The sequence below is a fragment of the Phyllostomus hastatus genome, unplaced genomic scaffold (genome assembly GCF_019186645.2).
Source record: "Phyllostomus hastatus isolate PE091 unplaced genomic scaffold, TTU_PhHast_1.1 phas_scaffold_78, whole genome shotgun sequence".
Taxonomy (NCBI): domain Eukaryota; kingdom Metazoa; phylum Chordata; class Mammalia; order Chiroptera; family Phyllostomidae; genus Phyllostomus; species Phyllostomus hastatus.
Window position 1 is genome coordinate 54,013,636 of NW_025334041.1, and position 15,305 is coordinate 54,028,940.

Sequence of the window (15,305 nt, forward strand, 5' to 3'; positions counted from 1 at the left end):
TGTTTGTAAGATTGCCTTAAAGTGATCAGATGGGCTTAGCCATGTGTGTCTATAAAACCACAATCATATATAATGTGGATCACATGAATTTGAACATCCAAAAAGTCAATCTTCATGTACAGTACTCAAGTGTATCAACTTCCATGTGAGTTTTCTATTTTGAATAAGGTTAGTAAAGCTCCTTTCTCCTAGGCCAGCTTACACTCTGATATAGGTTACCATTACACACAGTAGACTTATGGGAAGGGAATGCAAACATATCAATCTGGCATTGCTGTCTGGTCTACTGGAATCTCACTTAATCCCTGTGTAGTATTCTCAAATTACATTAAGTGCTGAAGTTACTTAATATTTCACTATAAATAAATTATCTGATATAAAATGTGTTATTCTCATAAACTGGCTTTTTCCATGATTAAGAAAGAGAATTAGATTACAACAAGCCCATTTCAAAGTAATGTGCCTATTTTTCCATTATTGTTTGCAGAGTTAATAATTGATAGTATAAAAACTTTGCCAAAAGGCAGGACTTTACAATTAAACCCTGATGTCCAAAAGAGCTTGCTTAATGTTTTATTTTTTGAGTACTGATGTAATATTCAGTATAATAAGGAACAAAAGTTAAGCCAGTGTATTCACAGTTCAAATAAAATCAGCTAAAGTATTGTTTCCCATTGATAATATGATCTTAGATTTATAAAATGGAAAAGGACCCTGGAGGATTTCTGGTCTAAACAACTCATTTCATAGATGAAAAATCAGAGTCTTAGGTGAAGTGACTTTCTTACTCCAGAACATAATAGCTCAGCTGAAATTAGAACTCAGTCCTATTGATTCTCTGAGCACCATAAGCTGCCCATTCCCACTAGCTCATCCCCTTTTTTTTTTTTTTTTCGCCTAATTTCTGTAGCACCTTTCCAGCTGAATACTTAGTCTTGGGCTTTCCCCCAACTCCAGTCCACCCTGCATACCACTGTAAGATTAACCTTCTTTAAACATGTCTTATCAAGAATTTCTTCAGAGAAACAGAACCAGTTGGATACACACACACACACACACACACACACACACACACACACACACCCCTGGGACAGCCACTGGTATATCTAGTCTGAAGGCCTGAGAACAAGGACAGCCAATGTTGTAAGTTCCAGTCTGAGGGCAGGAGAAGACCAATGTTCCAGCTTAAATAGTTAGGTGAACTCCCCACTTACTTTGTCTTTGTTCTATTTGGGTCTTCAGTTAATTGATGACAGGCACCAACATTAAGGAGGGCAGTCTGCTTTATTCAGTCTGTGGATTCAAATGTTAATATTATCCAAAAACATTCTCACAGACACACTCAGATTAATGTTTGAACAAATATCTGGTACCTCATGACCCAGTAAAGCTGACACAAAATTAACTATTATAACTTTTTTAAGAAGTTATAATGTCTTACTGTATTTTTTCTTTTTAGTACAGAATTTTATTTCAAAACTTTTTCATGAGTCATCTTATATCTTCCCTTGGTTGCAGAGAGAACAGGAGAGAACACTGATTCTGAGTGGCAGATTGTTCCCAGGTACTAAGAAAATCTCTTAGTGTTTACTTTTCTTTTTATAAAAGAAATGCATGTTTGTCATAAAATGCAGATAATAGGAATACACAAAAGGAAATAAAAGTTTTCCTTAATTCAAAGATCATAGGTAACCTCTCTTTATAGCTTTTTAGACTTTTATGTATATAATTAGTTTTATAAAATATAAATTATATTTTATAAATATAATATTATAAAATAAAATAAAATGTTATTATAAAATAAAAACAATTATAATAATTGTTCTGATGTTATCATTGTTTATTCACACACTTATACCTGCAAAAGTTTTTTTTTAATTGTTTCATATTGTTTTCTTTGTGGGTATCTTATAATGTTTAACTAATTCACTATTGGGTCCCAAGTTTATTTTATTTTATACTGAGATATAGCTTTGTACATGTAGCTTTGTGCACATGTCTAATTTTTCTTTTAGAAAAAACTCTTACAGGGCTCTTAGGGTATAATCCCAGCAGCGGAATTGATGGGCCAAAAAGCAGTTTTGTTTTTAGTTTTCTGAGGAAATTCCATACTGTTTTCCAAAATGGCTGCACCAGTCTGCATTTCTACCAACAGTGCACTAGGGTTCCCTTTTCTCTTCATCCTCTCCAACACTTGTTTGTTGATTTGTTTATGTTGGCCATTCTGACCAGTGTGAGATGAGGGAGGTGGGTTTGTGGGGCGGGGTGCTGGGAGGGGTGGGGATAAAATACAGACAATTATAATTGAACAACAATAAAATAACAAATAAAAAAAGAAAAAACTCTTACAGATAGAAATCTCACTTTCCTTATCACATCAACTCTTAACTATTTTCACCTTCTGATCCTATTTTCTACATCTTTCAGAAAGAAATTTTATGATTTAGTGCTCTCATTTTCATACTGTCTTATATTCTTTACTTTTTTGTGTGTAATTTTCGCCCTCCAAATCAAGTTCTTGTAGGGAAGAATCCTATTTTATGCTTTTGTGTATAGATATAAAAAATTATTTCATAGTAATTGATCTGAATGTTTAGTAAAACTTACTATAAATTGTTAGACTATTTCATCTCAAATGTTTAAAATCTAAAAAATTACCTAGTATACTTGCTTTCACATTTGAAAGTGTGTGAACTTTCACACACTTTGAACATTTTATAGCTCACAAGACAATTTAAATATAAATAAGTTTCTTAATTGTTCCATCATTTGACACATATCATTGAATACTATCTGTGAGTAGATTATTGCAATGGTAATGTTTGAGAGGGCAGTGAAATACAAGAGACACTATTTCTACATGTAAACATGCAAGTTCTGTTCAGAGACTGTCCAGCCATGTATTATGAAAATTAGAGACATTTATTATAAGAGATACCAAATATAAGAAACATTGTACGTAGAAAAATCATACCTCAGTCTCCTTCAAAGTAGGCACCTTGGGACCTCACACAGTTCTCCCAACTGAAACATGATGTTCCTTCTATGCTGGCAGCAGAAGGTGCTGAACAAATTTTGCCATGACATGTTTCATGCCAAGATCCCACATCAGAATCTCAGACCCAGTAGTTATTGGAAACTCCAGATCTGCTTCTAGTTCTTGCATTGTCAGTCACCAATATTTGTTGATTACAGCCCATACACATTCAACATTATCAGGTGTTCTGATTGTTGTATGCATTCCAGAACGTGGATCACTTTCAACAGGTTCTTGACCATCTTTGAAATGTTTGTGCCACACTTTTATTTGTGCTGCACTCATTGCATCATCCCTGAAAGCCTTCTGAATCATTTGAATAGTTTCCACAGAGGAATGTTCAAGCTTAACACAAAATCTGATGCAGATTCATTGCTCTGCTCACTCAGTCATTTTGAATGTGATGGCCAAACAGCACACATGCTCACTCAATGGCATCCACCACCCATACTGACTAGTACAGTGAAGTTGTTCATTGCTCACACGTGCACATTCCAGTCTGCTTTCTTTGCTACGAGGTCACATCTCCTTATATTAGCAATGGCTGGACTTTTTCTGGACAGACTTCTTCATATAGCTAACAATCTAGGTAATACATGATCTATACCAAATGATTTTGGACACTCATGTGCTGGCATTGGTATGATGTTCTATGAAGAAATTTTTCCATTTAATTAATGACATGGATTCTACTCTTTGTGATTATGACATTCACTGTTTAGACCAGTGGTTTTTGTAGGGGAGCTTTTCCCACAGAGCCCCCCATCAGCTGCAGATGAGAATAAGTCTACCAAGACCTGATCTGCTTGGTGAGGAAAGGTAGCAGAACTCTCAAGAGAGAAGGGCTAGGAGCCTGTTCCTCAATGGGCTTTTATTGGGTTCAATTTACACAGGAATACAGGTACAGCTCATCAATCATAGGCAGTAAGGATCAAAAAATACATAACATACAAAGAACTCTGAGGGCTTATTCTGAGTCAGGGTCAGATAGCTAAAGGGCCATGAAACTGGGGAAACAAACTCATTCTATGCTTGGACCTGTGTCATTTAAATTGAGGGTATTAGTAAAGTAGGTTTCACAGGATTTTATGCATTCTTTCTTAGGCCTGATTGCCCAAGGGAACCTGTCCTTTTCAGCACAGTGCCACACCCACTTCCAGCTTTGTTTCAGGCTTAAGTCAGGCAGGGGAAGTAAGTCAGCCAAGAGATTAGGGGACTTCTCACAGACAGAATGAGGACTCAAGCTATGTCAGGACTGAGGAGTGAGGGTCCATCACTCCCCTTTTCTATAGCCTCCAAGTCCTTCCCTGAGGGCGCCTTCATTTCCATGCCTGTCTTAAGTTGTCCCTCCCCATTATTGGCTAACCTGTCATCCACCAGGGGTGAAGCAGTGTGAAGTAAAAGGGGGCAGAGGTGGAGCCCCTGCCAGGGAGATAAGCTTTGCCACCTTAGTGGCTTAGGGTCCCAAGGCCTCTCAGTCAGCCTTAGCCATGGGAGGTGGGGGGTGGGTTATAGCTTCTGAAACCAGACAGGGCAGTTCCCAACAGATTTTCAAACCTTTTCATCTTATGTCACACATAAACTAATTACTAAAATTCTGTGGTACACCAAAAAATATATTCTTTTCTAGACTGAAAAAAAAACAGGTATGATTTCGATTTATTCATACCAGATGGCTATTGCTGTGATAGTTGTCATTTTTTTAAAATTTGACAATCTAAGGGAAAAGAGGACAGGGGCCCTGACAAAATAGCAAAGTATTACATATTTCAGAAAATCTTGCAGCACCCCAGTGTGCTTCATGTGGCTGTTCTAGACTTTTTATAAATTTAATTAATAAATTATATATAATATTTAATTCTAAATAGAGAATTAAACTAAGAATTAAAATAAGAATTAAAACTAAGAATTAAATAGAGAATAGTAACTAAGAATAAAGACTAGTAAGTCTTTGAATGATCACTAAATTTAAATTGAGTATGAAAAAAAGAAACAAGCATTAAAGTGTTACAAGCATCTGACTGAAACTTGTTTAAGAAGAAAACACGAAGATGATAAGACAGCATACCTCTGCCTAAAGAGTTGATTATACAGTTAGACATTTTTACATACAAACTATATAGTATGTCCATTTTCAATGGTGATGCAATTCAATATTAACATAATGTGATTTTGGTATAGAGGCAAGAACCATTATTGTGACTAAGAGGGCAAACAAAAGATTCATTCACAAAAAGACATTTAAGTAGGAACTTGAAGATAAGTGAAATTTTGGTATGTGAATTGTAGATAGTAAATTATAGGCATGAAGAAGCAGTATAAACATCTGAACATACATATTTGTTCCTGGAATGTTGAACAGTCTAGTGTAGTAGAAGAAGTGATAAGAATGGAGGAAAGTGGTAGAAGATAAAACTGGAAATGTAGGTTGGGGTCTGATTCTGAGGAATATCCAATGCATAGTTAGCAGTTCAGTATTCATTTTAGAGGTATTGGAAGTCAACTAGAAAATGCTTTTAAGTAGAGGATGGAACAATTGGCTTTATGTTTTAGGATAATTACTTTAACTTTGCCACAGAAAATAAATTCTAAGGGCTAGATACTGCGAGCAAGAGGATAGTTGGGAGTCCTTGTTCAGGATGACTTTCCACAATCCTAAATTCTTATTTATAATAATGACTCTTCCATTTGACAAGGAGACACGTTAATTGAATTTAAACCCTCTTGGGTTTCATTTGACTTTGGGTCTTCCAGTACTTCTATGGGACATTAATATCTTATATCTTCTCTTCTGCGATTGGTTGTATCTCTTTCAATAAGGAGGGTGTATTTGTATTGTCATAGGTGTTTCCACTGGTATGAAGTATTCTTGATATTTGACAGTTCATATTTCATCTTTTAAATATTAAGGCTTTTATAAGGTTGCATTTGCTTCCTGGGACAGACTCTGCTCCATTCCACATCTTCACTTTTCAGACAAAAAGTCAGTAACAGAGGCAGATCCAATCTAAAACTTTATTCCTGCTTGGGTGAAGGTTAGCTATTACTGCTCTCATTCAGGCATTCATTATAGCAATTTTCTTACAGGGGTCCTATCCTGAGACTAATAACCAACAAAGATTTATTTGAGAACCATGTAATTATATACTATGAAGAAAATGTCAACTAAATGTATTAAATAATTATTTTAATATTAAAAGCAAGTACAAATATAGGAATATATTTCCCTTGGACCCCAACTTCAAATCCCTTAGAAACTTTTCCCTAGCCAGAATAGTCATTTTTCTTTTCTTTTTCCCTGTTACTCTCATGACCTCTTTTACTGTCTTATCAGGTACTCTAGATGCTTTGCAAGTTTTACATACATTTTATTTGCTTTTTTCTTCAGGACCCATTTGTTATATTATTAGAGTTTTCCTAATCTAGCTAGAATTTTTTTTTCAATTGTTGTTCAGTTACAGTTGTCCCAATTTTTTCTCCACTGTTCTCCCCTGCCTCAATCACCCCTCACCCCTGGCTCTCTCAGTCATTCCCCACCCTGTTGTCCATTACCATGGCTCCTTTATACATGCTCCTTGACTAGACCCTTCTCCGTCTTTTGCCTGTTACTCCATCCCCACTTCCCTCTAGTAACTGTCAGTTTGTTCCTTCTTTCCATGTCTCTGGTTCTATTTTTCTCATTTGTTTGTTTTGTTCATTAGGTTCCAGTTATAGGTGAGATCATATGGTATTTGTCTTTTGCTGCCTGGCTTATTTCACTTAGCATAATGCTCTCCAGATCCATCCATGAAGTTGTGAAGGGTAGGAGCTCCTTCTTTCTTCCTGCTGCATAGAATTCCATTGTGTAAATGTACCGCAATTTTTTGATCCACTCATTTACTGATGGGCAATTAGTCTTATTGCAGCACTTTCCCTTCTTGTTTTTTATCTTTTACTCAATTTTTATGTTTCTTTTTTCATGTATCTTTTGTGTTTTTTCCCTCCTGACAGCCTGCTCCATGCCTTTTATCAGACTGCAATGCCCTGTGTCTTTGCAATGATTCCTTGCTCAGAGCCCCTCACTAAGCCATTCATAGGGCTCTGCTTTCAAGTGGGCATGCTCTTTAGCTAACAGATACTTCTAGGTCCCACTTCTGATTGTCCTCTTATGCCACTTCTGTTTTTATGGAGTACAACATTCTTGCTCTCCCATTCCCCTCTCTGCACAGCCCTTCTACCTCCAGCCCCCTGCCCACTTTGGTTAAATCCTTGAGTGTTTTGGACTTTGCATTGAAAAACTGCAAATTGATATAAAAGACAACTCAGTGTCTGCTAAATATAAAGTTGTATTTATTTTCCCTTGGGATATCCTATCTCTTTGGAGGGAAAATATTGACTCTCAGGCTGAATGCTACTGGGTGTATTATCACCTCTATAGATATTTTAAATCTATACTTGCATTACTTGTGTATAACTTTAAAATATACTTAAGCTATCTCTCACAAAGTTTAAAAACAGAGAAGTGGTTTAGTTAAATTCCTAGGGAGTATACAATCTAAGACAGAAAGAGAAGTAAATATATATTGTGCTAGATTGTAATAAATATTGATACCTCAAAATGAAGTGTACTCATGCATTCAGTCACACACAGCAATGGAGCACCATATGTAGTAATTTCTGTGATTGTGAGATATTAGAAGACATACTTGCTGTTCACAAGAAAGAGCAGTTTATTTGGAGAGACAAACATAAATTCATATGATTACAAGACATTGAAATTAAGAACACACTGACAATAACCAAAGGGGAGGTAGAATGGGATAATGGGGGATGAAGGGTTTTCAGGAACATGTATAAAGGATACATGGATAAAAACAAAGGTGGGTAAGATCAAGGATGGGAAGTGGGGATGTCTGAGATGGAGGGAATGGTGGGATGAAAATGGAGACAACTCTACTTGAGCAACAAAAAATATTTAAAAAAAAGGAAATGAAAGTTAAGGTTGCAATGAAATAACACTATGTCTACATTAGAATGCCTAAAAACAAAAAACAAAACATTGAGCATTAAAAAAATGAATGTGATAGGATGAGTGCCATAATACAGATATATAACAATCATCTTTTAAAAAAAATATTGAAGTTATTGGGGTGACAATGGTTATTAAAATTATGTAGGTTTCAATTGTATGACTCTACAATACATAGTCTGTATATTGTGTTGTGTGTTCACCACCCAAATCAAGTTTCCTTCCATCACATTTATGTGCACTTTATGCTCTTCTACCACCCCACCCACTTCATCTCTGGTAATCACCATACTGTTGTCTGTGTATGAGACTTTTTTTCTGTGCATAATCCCTATAACTTTTTCACCCAGCCCCTTAACACCTTTCCTCTTTGAGAGTTATGAGTGTATTCTCTGTATCTATGACTTTGTTTCTGTTTTGTTTGGTACTGTATTTTATTCAATACATTCCACATGTAAGTGAAATCATATGCTACTTATCTTTCTCTGACTGCCTTATTTCACTTAGGAAATACTCTCCAGGTCCATTCATGTTTTCACAAAAGGTAAGTTTTTTTTCTTTTTTATGGCTGAGTGGTATTCCATTGTGTAAATGTACTATAGCTTTTTTATCCACTTGTCTAGTGATGGACATTTGGGCTACTTGTAAATGTTGGCTATATTAGATAAAGCTACAAAGAACATTGAGTGCATGTATTCTTTTGAATTAGGTTACAGGTTTCTTTGAATAAATTCCCAGAAATGGGATTGCTGGATCATAAGGGAATTTGACTTTTACTTTTTTTTATGTAATTCCATATGGTTTTTCACAGTGGCTGCACCAATCTCCATCCTACCAACAGTGCACAAGGGCTCCCTTTTATTCATGTCCTCACCAACACTTGTTTATTTATTGATGATAGCCATTCTGACAGTTGTGAGGTGAAACCTTATTGTGGTTTTAATTTGCATTTCTCTGATGATTAGTGAAATTAAGCATTTTTTCATATGCCTATTGGCCATCTATACATTGTCTTTGGGGAAATGTCTATTCAGGTACTTTGCCTATTTTTTAATTGGATTGTTTGGTTTTATTTGGTGTTGAGTTTTATTATTTCTTTATAAATTTTGAATATTAACCCCTTATCACATGTATTGGCCAATATGTTCTCCCACTCAGTGGGTTGTCTCTTCATTTTGCTGATGGTCTCCTTTGCTATGCAAAATCTTTTTAGTTGGATATAGTTCTATTTGTTTCTTTTCTTCTTTTGTTTTCTTGCCTGAGGAAATAGATGAGAGAAAATATTGCCATAATAAATGCCTGAGATTTTACTGCCTGTTTTCTTCTAGAATGATTTTTATGGCTTTACTTTTAACATTTCAGTATTTAATCCATTTTGAGTATGTTCTTATGGGTGGTGTAAGAATATGGTCTAGTTTCATTATTATTTTGTTTTTTCCTTATATCTGCCCAATTTTCCGAACACCATTCATAGAATACACTATCTTTACACTATTGTTATGTACTTATCTCCTTTGTCAAATATTAATTAACCATAAAGGTGTGGGTTTATCTCTGAGCTCCATATGCTGTTTCATTTGTCCATATGTCTGTATTTATGCCGGTACCATGCTGATTTGATTACTACAATCTTGTAGTAAGTATATTTTGATATCATGATTCTTCAAACTTTCTTCTTCTTTCTGAAGATTGCATTGGCCATTTGGGGTATTTTGTGGTTCCATATAAATTTTTTGGAATATTTGTTCTAATTCTGTGAAATATGCCATTGGCATCTTGATGGGAATTGCATTGAATCTCTAGATTGCTTTGGGTTATATAGACAATTTAATGATGCTAGTTCTTCCTATCCATTAACACAGTATATATTTCCACTTTTATCTTCTTTATCTTCTTCCTTCAGTGGCTTATAATTTTCCCAAGTACAGGACTTTTATATCCTTTGTCGAATTTATTTCAAGGTATTTTTTATTCAATTGTAAATAGGATTTTTGTTTTATTTAGTTTCTGTTTTTGATAGTTCATTATTTTTGTACAGAAATGCAAGTGATTTCTGGATATTTATTTTGTATCCTGCTACTTTACTGAATTCATTTATTAGTTCTAGTATTTTTTTGGTAGAATACTTAGGATTCTCTATATACAGTATCATGTCATCTACAAATAATGACAGTTTTACTTCTTCCTTTCCAATCACATGCTTTTTATTTTTTCTTCCTCTTTGCTGTGACTAGGACTTCCAGTATTATATATTGAACAAGATGGGTGAAAGCAGACATCACTGTCTTGTTCCTGATCTTAAGGGAAGGACTTTCAGTTTTTGCTCATTAAGTATGATATTGACTGTATGTTGGTCATATGTGGCCTTTATTATGTTAAGTATGTTCTCTCTATTGTCACGTTGCTGAGCATTTTTATATTAAATGTGTACTGGATTTTATCAAATGCTTTTAATGCTTTTCTATCTATATGATTATGTAGTTTTCATTCTTTTTTAAATTTTATTTTAATCATTGTTCAATTACAGTTTTCTCCTTTTTACTCCCAATCCAGCCCCCCCACCCCTCTCCACTTCCCTCCCATTACCACACTCCCCTTAGTTTATGACCATGTGTCCTTTAAGTTCATTCCCGCGAACCCTTCCCACTGTCCCCTGAAATTCCCTCTACTCTCTTCTGTGGGCACTGTCAGCCTGTCCTCTATTTCAGTGTCTTTGGTTATATTTTGCTTGTTTCTTTGTTTTGTTGTTTAGGATCCTGTTAAAGGTGAGATCATATGGTATTTGTCTTTCACTGCCTGGCTTGTTTCGCTTAGCATGTTTTCCAGCTCCATCCAAGCTGTTGCAAATGGTAGGAGCCCCTTCTTTCTTTCTGCTGCATAGAATTCCATTGTGTAAATGTACCATAGTTTTTTGATCCATTCATTCACTGATGGGCATCTTGGTTGCTTCCAGCATCTAGCTATTATAAATTGTGCTGCTATGAACATTGGGATGCATAGGTTCTTTTGAATTGGTGTTTTAGTATTCTTAGGATAAAGTCTCAGCAGTGGAATTGCAGGGTCAAAAGGCAGATCCATTTTTAGTTTTCAGAGGAAGTTCCATACTGCTTTCCATAGTGGTTGTACCAGTCTGCAGTCCCACCAATAGTGCACTAGGGACCCCTTTTCTCCACAACCGCTCCAACACTTGTTGTTTGTTGCTTTGTTTATGATGGCCATTCTGTCTGCTGTGAAGTGGTATCTCATTGTGGTTGTAATTTGCATCTCTCTGATAGCTAGCGATATTGAACATCTTTTCATGTGTTTTTGGATTTTCTGTATGTCCTTGGAGAAGTGTCTGTTCAAGTCATTTGCCCACTTTTTAATTGGATTCCTTGTCTTAGAGTGCAGTCTTGTAAGTTCTTTCTATATTTTGGAGATTAAACCCTTGTCTGAGGTGTCATTGGCAAATATGTTTTCCCATACAGTTGGTTCTCTTTTAATTTTGATACTGTTTTCTTTAGCTGTGCAGAACCTTTTCATTTTGATGAGGTCCCATTTGTTTATTCTTTCCTTTATGTCCCTTGCTCTAGGGGACAAGTCAGTAAAAAAGTTTCTGCGTGAAATACCTGAGATTTTCCTACCTACGTTCTCCTCTAGGACTTTAATGGTGTCACATTTTATATTTAAGTCTTTTATCCACCTTGAATTTATTTTTGTATATGGTGTAAGTTGGTGCTCAACTTTCATTTTTTTGCATGTGGCTGTCCACTTCTCCCAACACCATTTGTTGAAGAGGCTATTTTTACTCCATTTGATGTTGCTGCCAAAATAATATTTGTCAAATATTAATTGACCATAGAGACTTGGGTTTATTTCTGGTTTCTCTGTTCTGTTCCATTGATCCATGAGCCTGTTTTTATGCCAGTATCAGGCTGTTTTGATTACAGTAGCCTTGTAGTATAGTTTAGTGTCGGGTATTGTGATCCCTCCTACTTTACTCTTCTTTCTCAAAATTGCAGCAGCTATTCGGGGTCGTTTATGATTCCATATAAATTTTTGAAGTGTTTGTTCTGTGTCTGTGAAATATGCCATTGGTACTTTAATGGGAATTGCATTGAATGTGTAAATGGCTTTGGGTAGTATGGAAATTTTGATGATATCAATTCCTCCAATCCATGAACACTGTATATGTTTCCATTTGTTTGTGTCTTCATTGATTTCTTTCTTCAGTGTTGTGTAGTTTTCTGAATACAGGTCTTTTACCTCTTTGGTTAGGTTTATTCCTAGATATTTTATTTTTCTTTTTTGCTATTTCAAATGGAATTTTTTCCTTGATCTCTGCTTCTGCTGTTTCATTGTTAGTGTACAGAAATGCCTTTGATTTTTGGATATTGACTTTGTATCCCGCTGTTTTGCCAAATTCAATTATTAGGCCAAGCAGTTTTTTGGTGGAGTCTATAGGATTTTCTATCTACACTATCATGTCATCTGCAAACAGTGACAGTTTTGTTTCCTCCTTTTTGATTTGGATGCCTTTTATTTCTTTTTCTTGTCTGATTGCTGTGGCTGAAACTTCCAGTACTATGTTGAATAGAAGTGGTAAAAGTGGACAGCCTTGTCTTGTTCCTGATCTTAGTGGAAAAGATTTTAATTTTTGCTCATTGAGTATGATGTTGGCTGTAGGTTTCTCATATATGGCCTTTATTATGTTGAGGAATGCTCCCTCTATTCCCACTTTGCCAAGTGTTTTTATCATGAATGGGTGCTATACCTTATCAAATGCTTTTTCTGCATCAATTGATATAATGAAGTGGTTTTTGTCTTTGCTTTTGTTTATGTGATGTATTACATTTACTGACTTGCGAATATTGAACCATCCTTGCATCCCTGGAATGAATCCCACTTGGTCATGGTGTATGCTCTTTTTAATGTATTGTTGGATGCGGTTTGCCAGTATTTTGTTGAGGATTTTAGCATCAATGTTCATCAGTGATATTGGCCTAAAGTTTTCTTTCTTTGTTGTGTCTTTATCTAGTTTTGGAATTAGGATGATGTTGGCCTCATAAAAAGAGTTTGGGAGACTCCCATTTTTTTGGATTTTTTGGAATAGTCCGTGAAGGATAGGCGTTAGCTCTTCCTTAAATGCTTTGTAGAATTCTCCTGTGAAATTATCTGGTCCAGGGCTTTTGTGTGTTGGGAGTTTTTTGATTATTGCTTCAATTTCTATTGTTGTTATTGGTCATTTCAGTCTTTCTGCTTCTTTTTCATTGAGTTTTGGAAGATTATATTTTTCTAGAAATTTGTCTATTTCACCTAGGTTTTCAAATTTCTTGGCAACCAGTTCTTCCTAGTAATTTCTTACAATCCTTTGTATTTCTGTGGTATCTGTTGTAATCTCTCCTCTTTCACTTTTGATTATGTTTATTTGGGTCTTCTCTCTTTTTTTTCTTGATGAGTCTGCTTAAAGTCTTGTCAATTTTGTTTATCTTTTCAAAGAACCAGCTCTTGGATTCATTGATCCTTAGAATTGTGCTTTTAGTCTCTATGTCATTTAATTCTGCTCTGATCTTGGTTATTTCCTTCCTTCTGCTTGCTCTGGGCTGCCTCTGTTGTTGTTCCTCGAGTTCTTGCAGACATAGGGTTAGGTTGTTTGTTTGGAATGTTTCTAACCTTTTTAAGTAGGCCTGTATTGCTATGAACTTCCCTCTCAGGACTGCCTTTGCTGTGTCCCATAAGTTTTGGGTTGTTGTGAGTTCGTTTTCATTTGTTTCCAGAAACCTTTTGATTTCTTCCCTAATATCATTCTTGACCCATTCATTGTTTAGTAGCATGCTATTTAATCTCCATGATTTTGAGTGTTTTGGGTGTTTTTCCTTGGTGTTGGTTTCTAGCTTCAGTCCATTGTGGTCTGAGAAAATGCCTGGTATGATTTCAATTTTCTTGAAATTCTTGAGGCTTGTTTTGTGTCCTATCATGTGGTCTATCTTTGAGATGTTCCATGTACATTTGAAAAGAATGTATATTTAGCTTCTTTTGGATGGAGGGCTCTGTATATATCAGTAAGGTCCATTTCATCAAGGGTATTGTTCAATGCCACAATATCTTTGTTGATATTTTGTTTAGAAGTTCTGTCCATTTTTGATAGTGGGGTGTTAAAATTCCCACTATAATTGTGTTGATGTCCATATCTTTTTTGAAGTCCTCTAAGATTTTCTTGATGTATTTGGGTGCTCCTATGTTGGGTGCATATATATTTAAAATATTTATGTCTTCTTGATGGATTCTTCCCTTGAGTATTTTGAAGTGACCTTCTGGGTCTCTCTTTATGGGCCTTTTTTTGAAGTCTATTTTGTCTGATATGAGTATTGCTACCCCACCTTTTTTTTTTTCTGTCCATTTGCTTGGAAGATTTGTTTCCAGCCCTTCACTTTCAGCCTGTGTAGGTCTTTTATCCTGAGGTGGGTCTCTTGTAGAAAGCAGATATGTGGGTCATTGTTTCTTATCCATTCAGCTATTCTATGTCTTTTCATTGGAGCATTTAATCCATTTACATTTAAGGTTATTATTGATGGGTACTTATTCATTTTCTTTTATGTACATGTGTTCCTCTCTCTCTCTCTCTCTCTCTCTCTCTCTCTCTCTCTCTCTCTCTCTCTGTCTCTCTCTCTCTCTCTCTCTTCCTTCCCTTCCTTAAAGCAGTCCCTTTAGCATCTCTTCCAGAGCTGGTTTGGTGGAGGTGTATTCTTTTAGACTGCTTTTGTTTGGGAAGCTTCTTATTTGGCCTTCTATCTTGATTGGGAGCCTTGCTGGATATAGTAGCCTTGGGTGCAGTCTTCTGCTTCTCATTAGTTGGAATATTTCTTGCCATTCTCTTGTGGCTTGGGGTGTTTCCATTGAGAAGTCAGCTGTGAGCCTTATTGAGGCTCCCTTGTATGTTACTTCCTTTTTCTCCCTTGCTGCCTTTAAGATTCTCCCTTTGTCTTGAAATGTTGCCATTTTAATTATGATGTGTCTTGAGGTGGGCCTCTTTGGGTTCCTCTTGACTGGGACTCTCTGTGTTTCCTGGATTTGTGTGACTTTTTCTCTCATCAAATTAGGGAAGTTCTCCTTCATTACTTTTTCAACTAGGGTTTCGATCCCTTGCTCTTCTTCTCCTTCTGGTATCCCTGTTATACAGATATTAATACATTTCATATTGTCTTGCATTTCTCTTAATCCCTCTTCATTCTTTCTGAGCCTCTTTTCCTTTTCTTGCTCTTTCTGGATGTTGTTTTCTAC

At 35.7% G+C, this 15,305-nt stretch overlaps 1 protein-coding gene across 12 annotated transcripts in view; it reads left to right on the forward strand.

Annotated features, from left to right (window-relative positions):
- SUGCT (succinyl-CoA:glutarate-CoA transferase) overlaps nucleotides 1-15,305 on the forward strand; it is a 1,092,359-nt gene that overhangs the window by 634,264 nt on the left and 442,790 nt on the right. The window contains exon 13 of one of the 12 annotated variants that reach the window (XM_045828743.1): nucleotides 1,519-1,564. The exons of the other annotated variants lie outside the window; for them this stretch is intronic. Within the exon in view, the coding sequence (XP_045684699.1) occupies nucleotides 1,519-1,564 (46 nt within the window). The remainder of the gene's footprint in view (nucleotides 1-1,518; nucleotides 1,565-15,305) is intronic. 12 annotated transcript variants of the gene reach the window in all.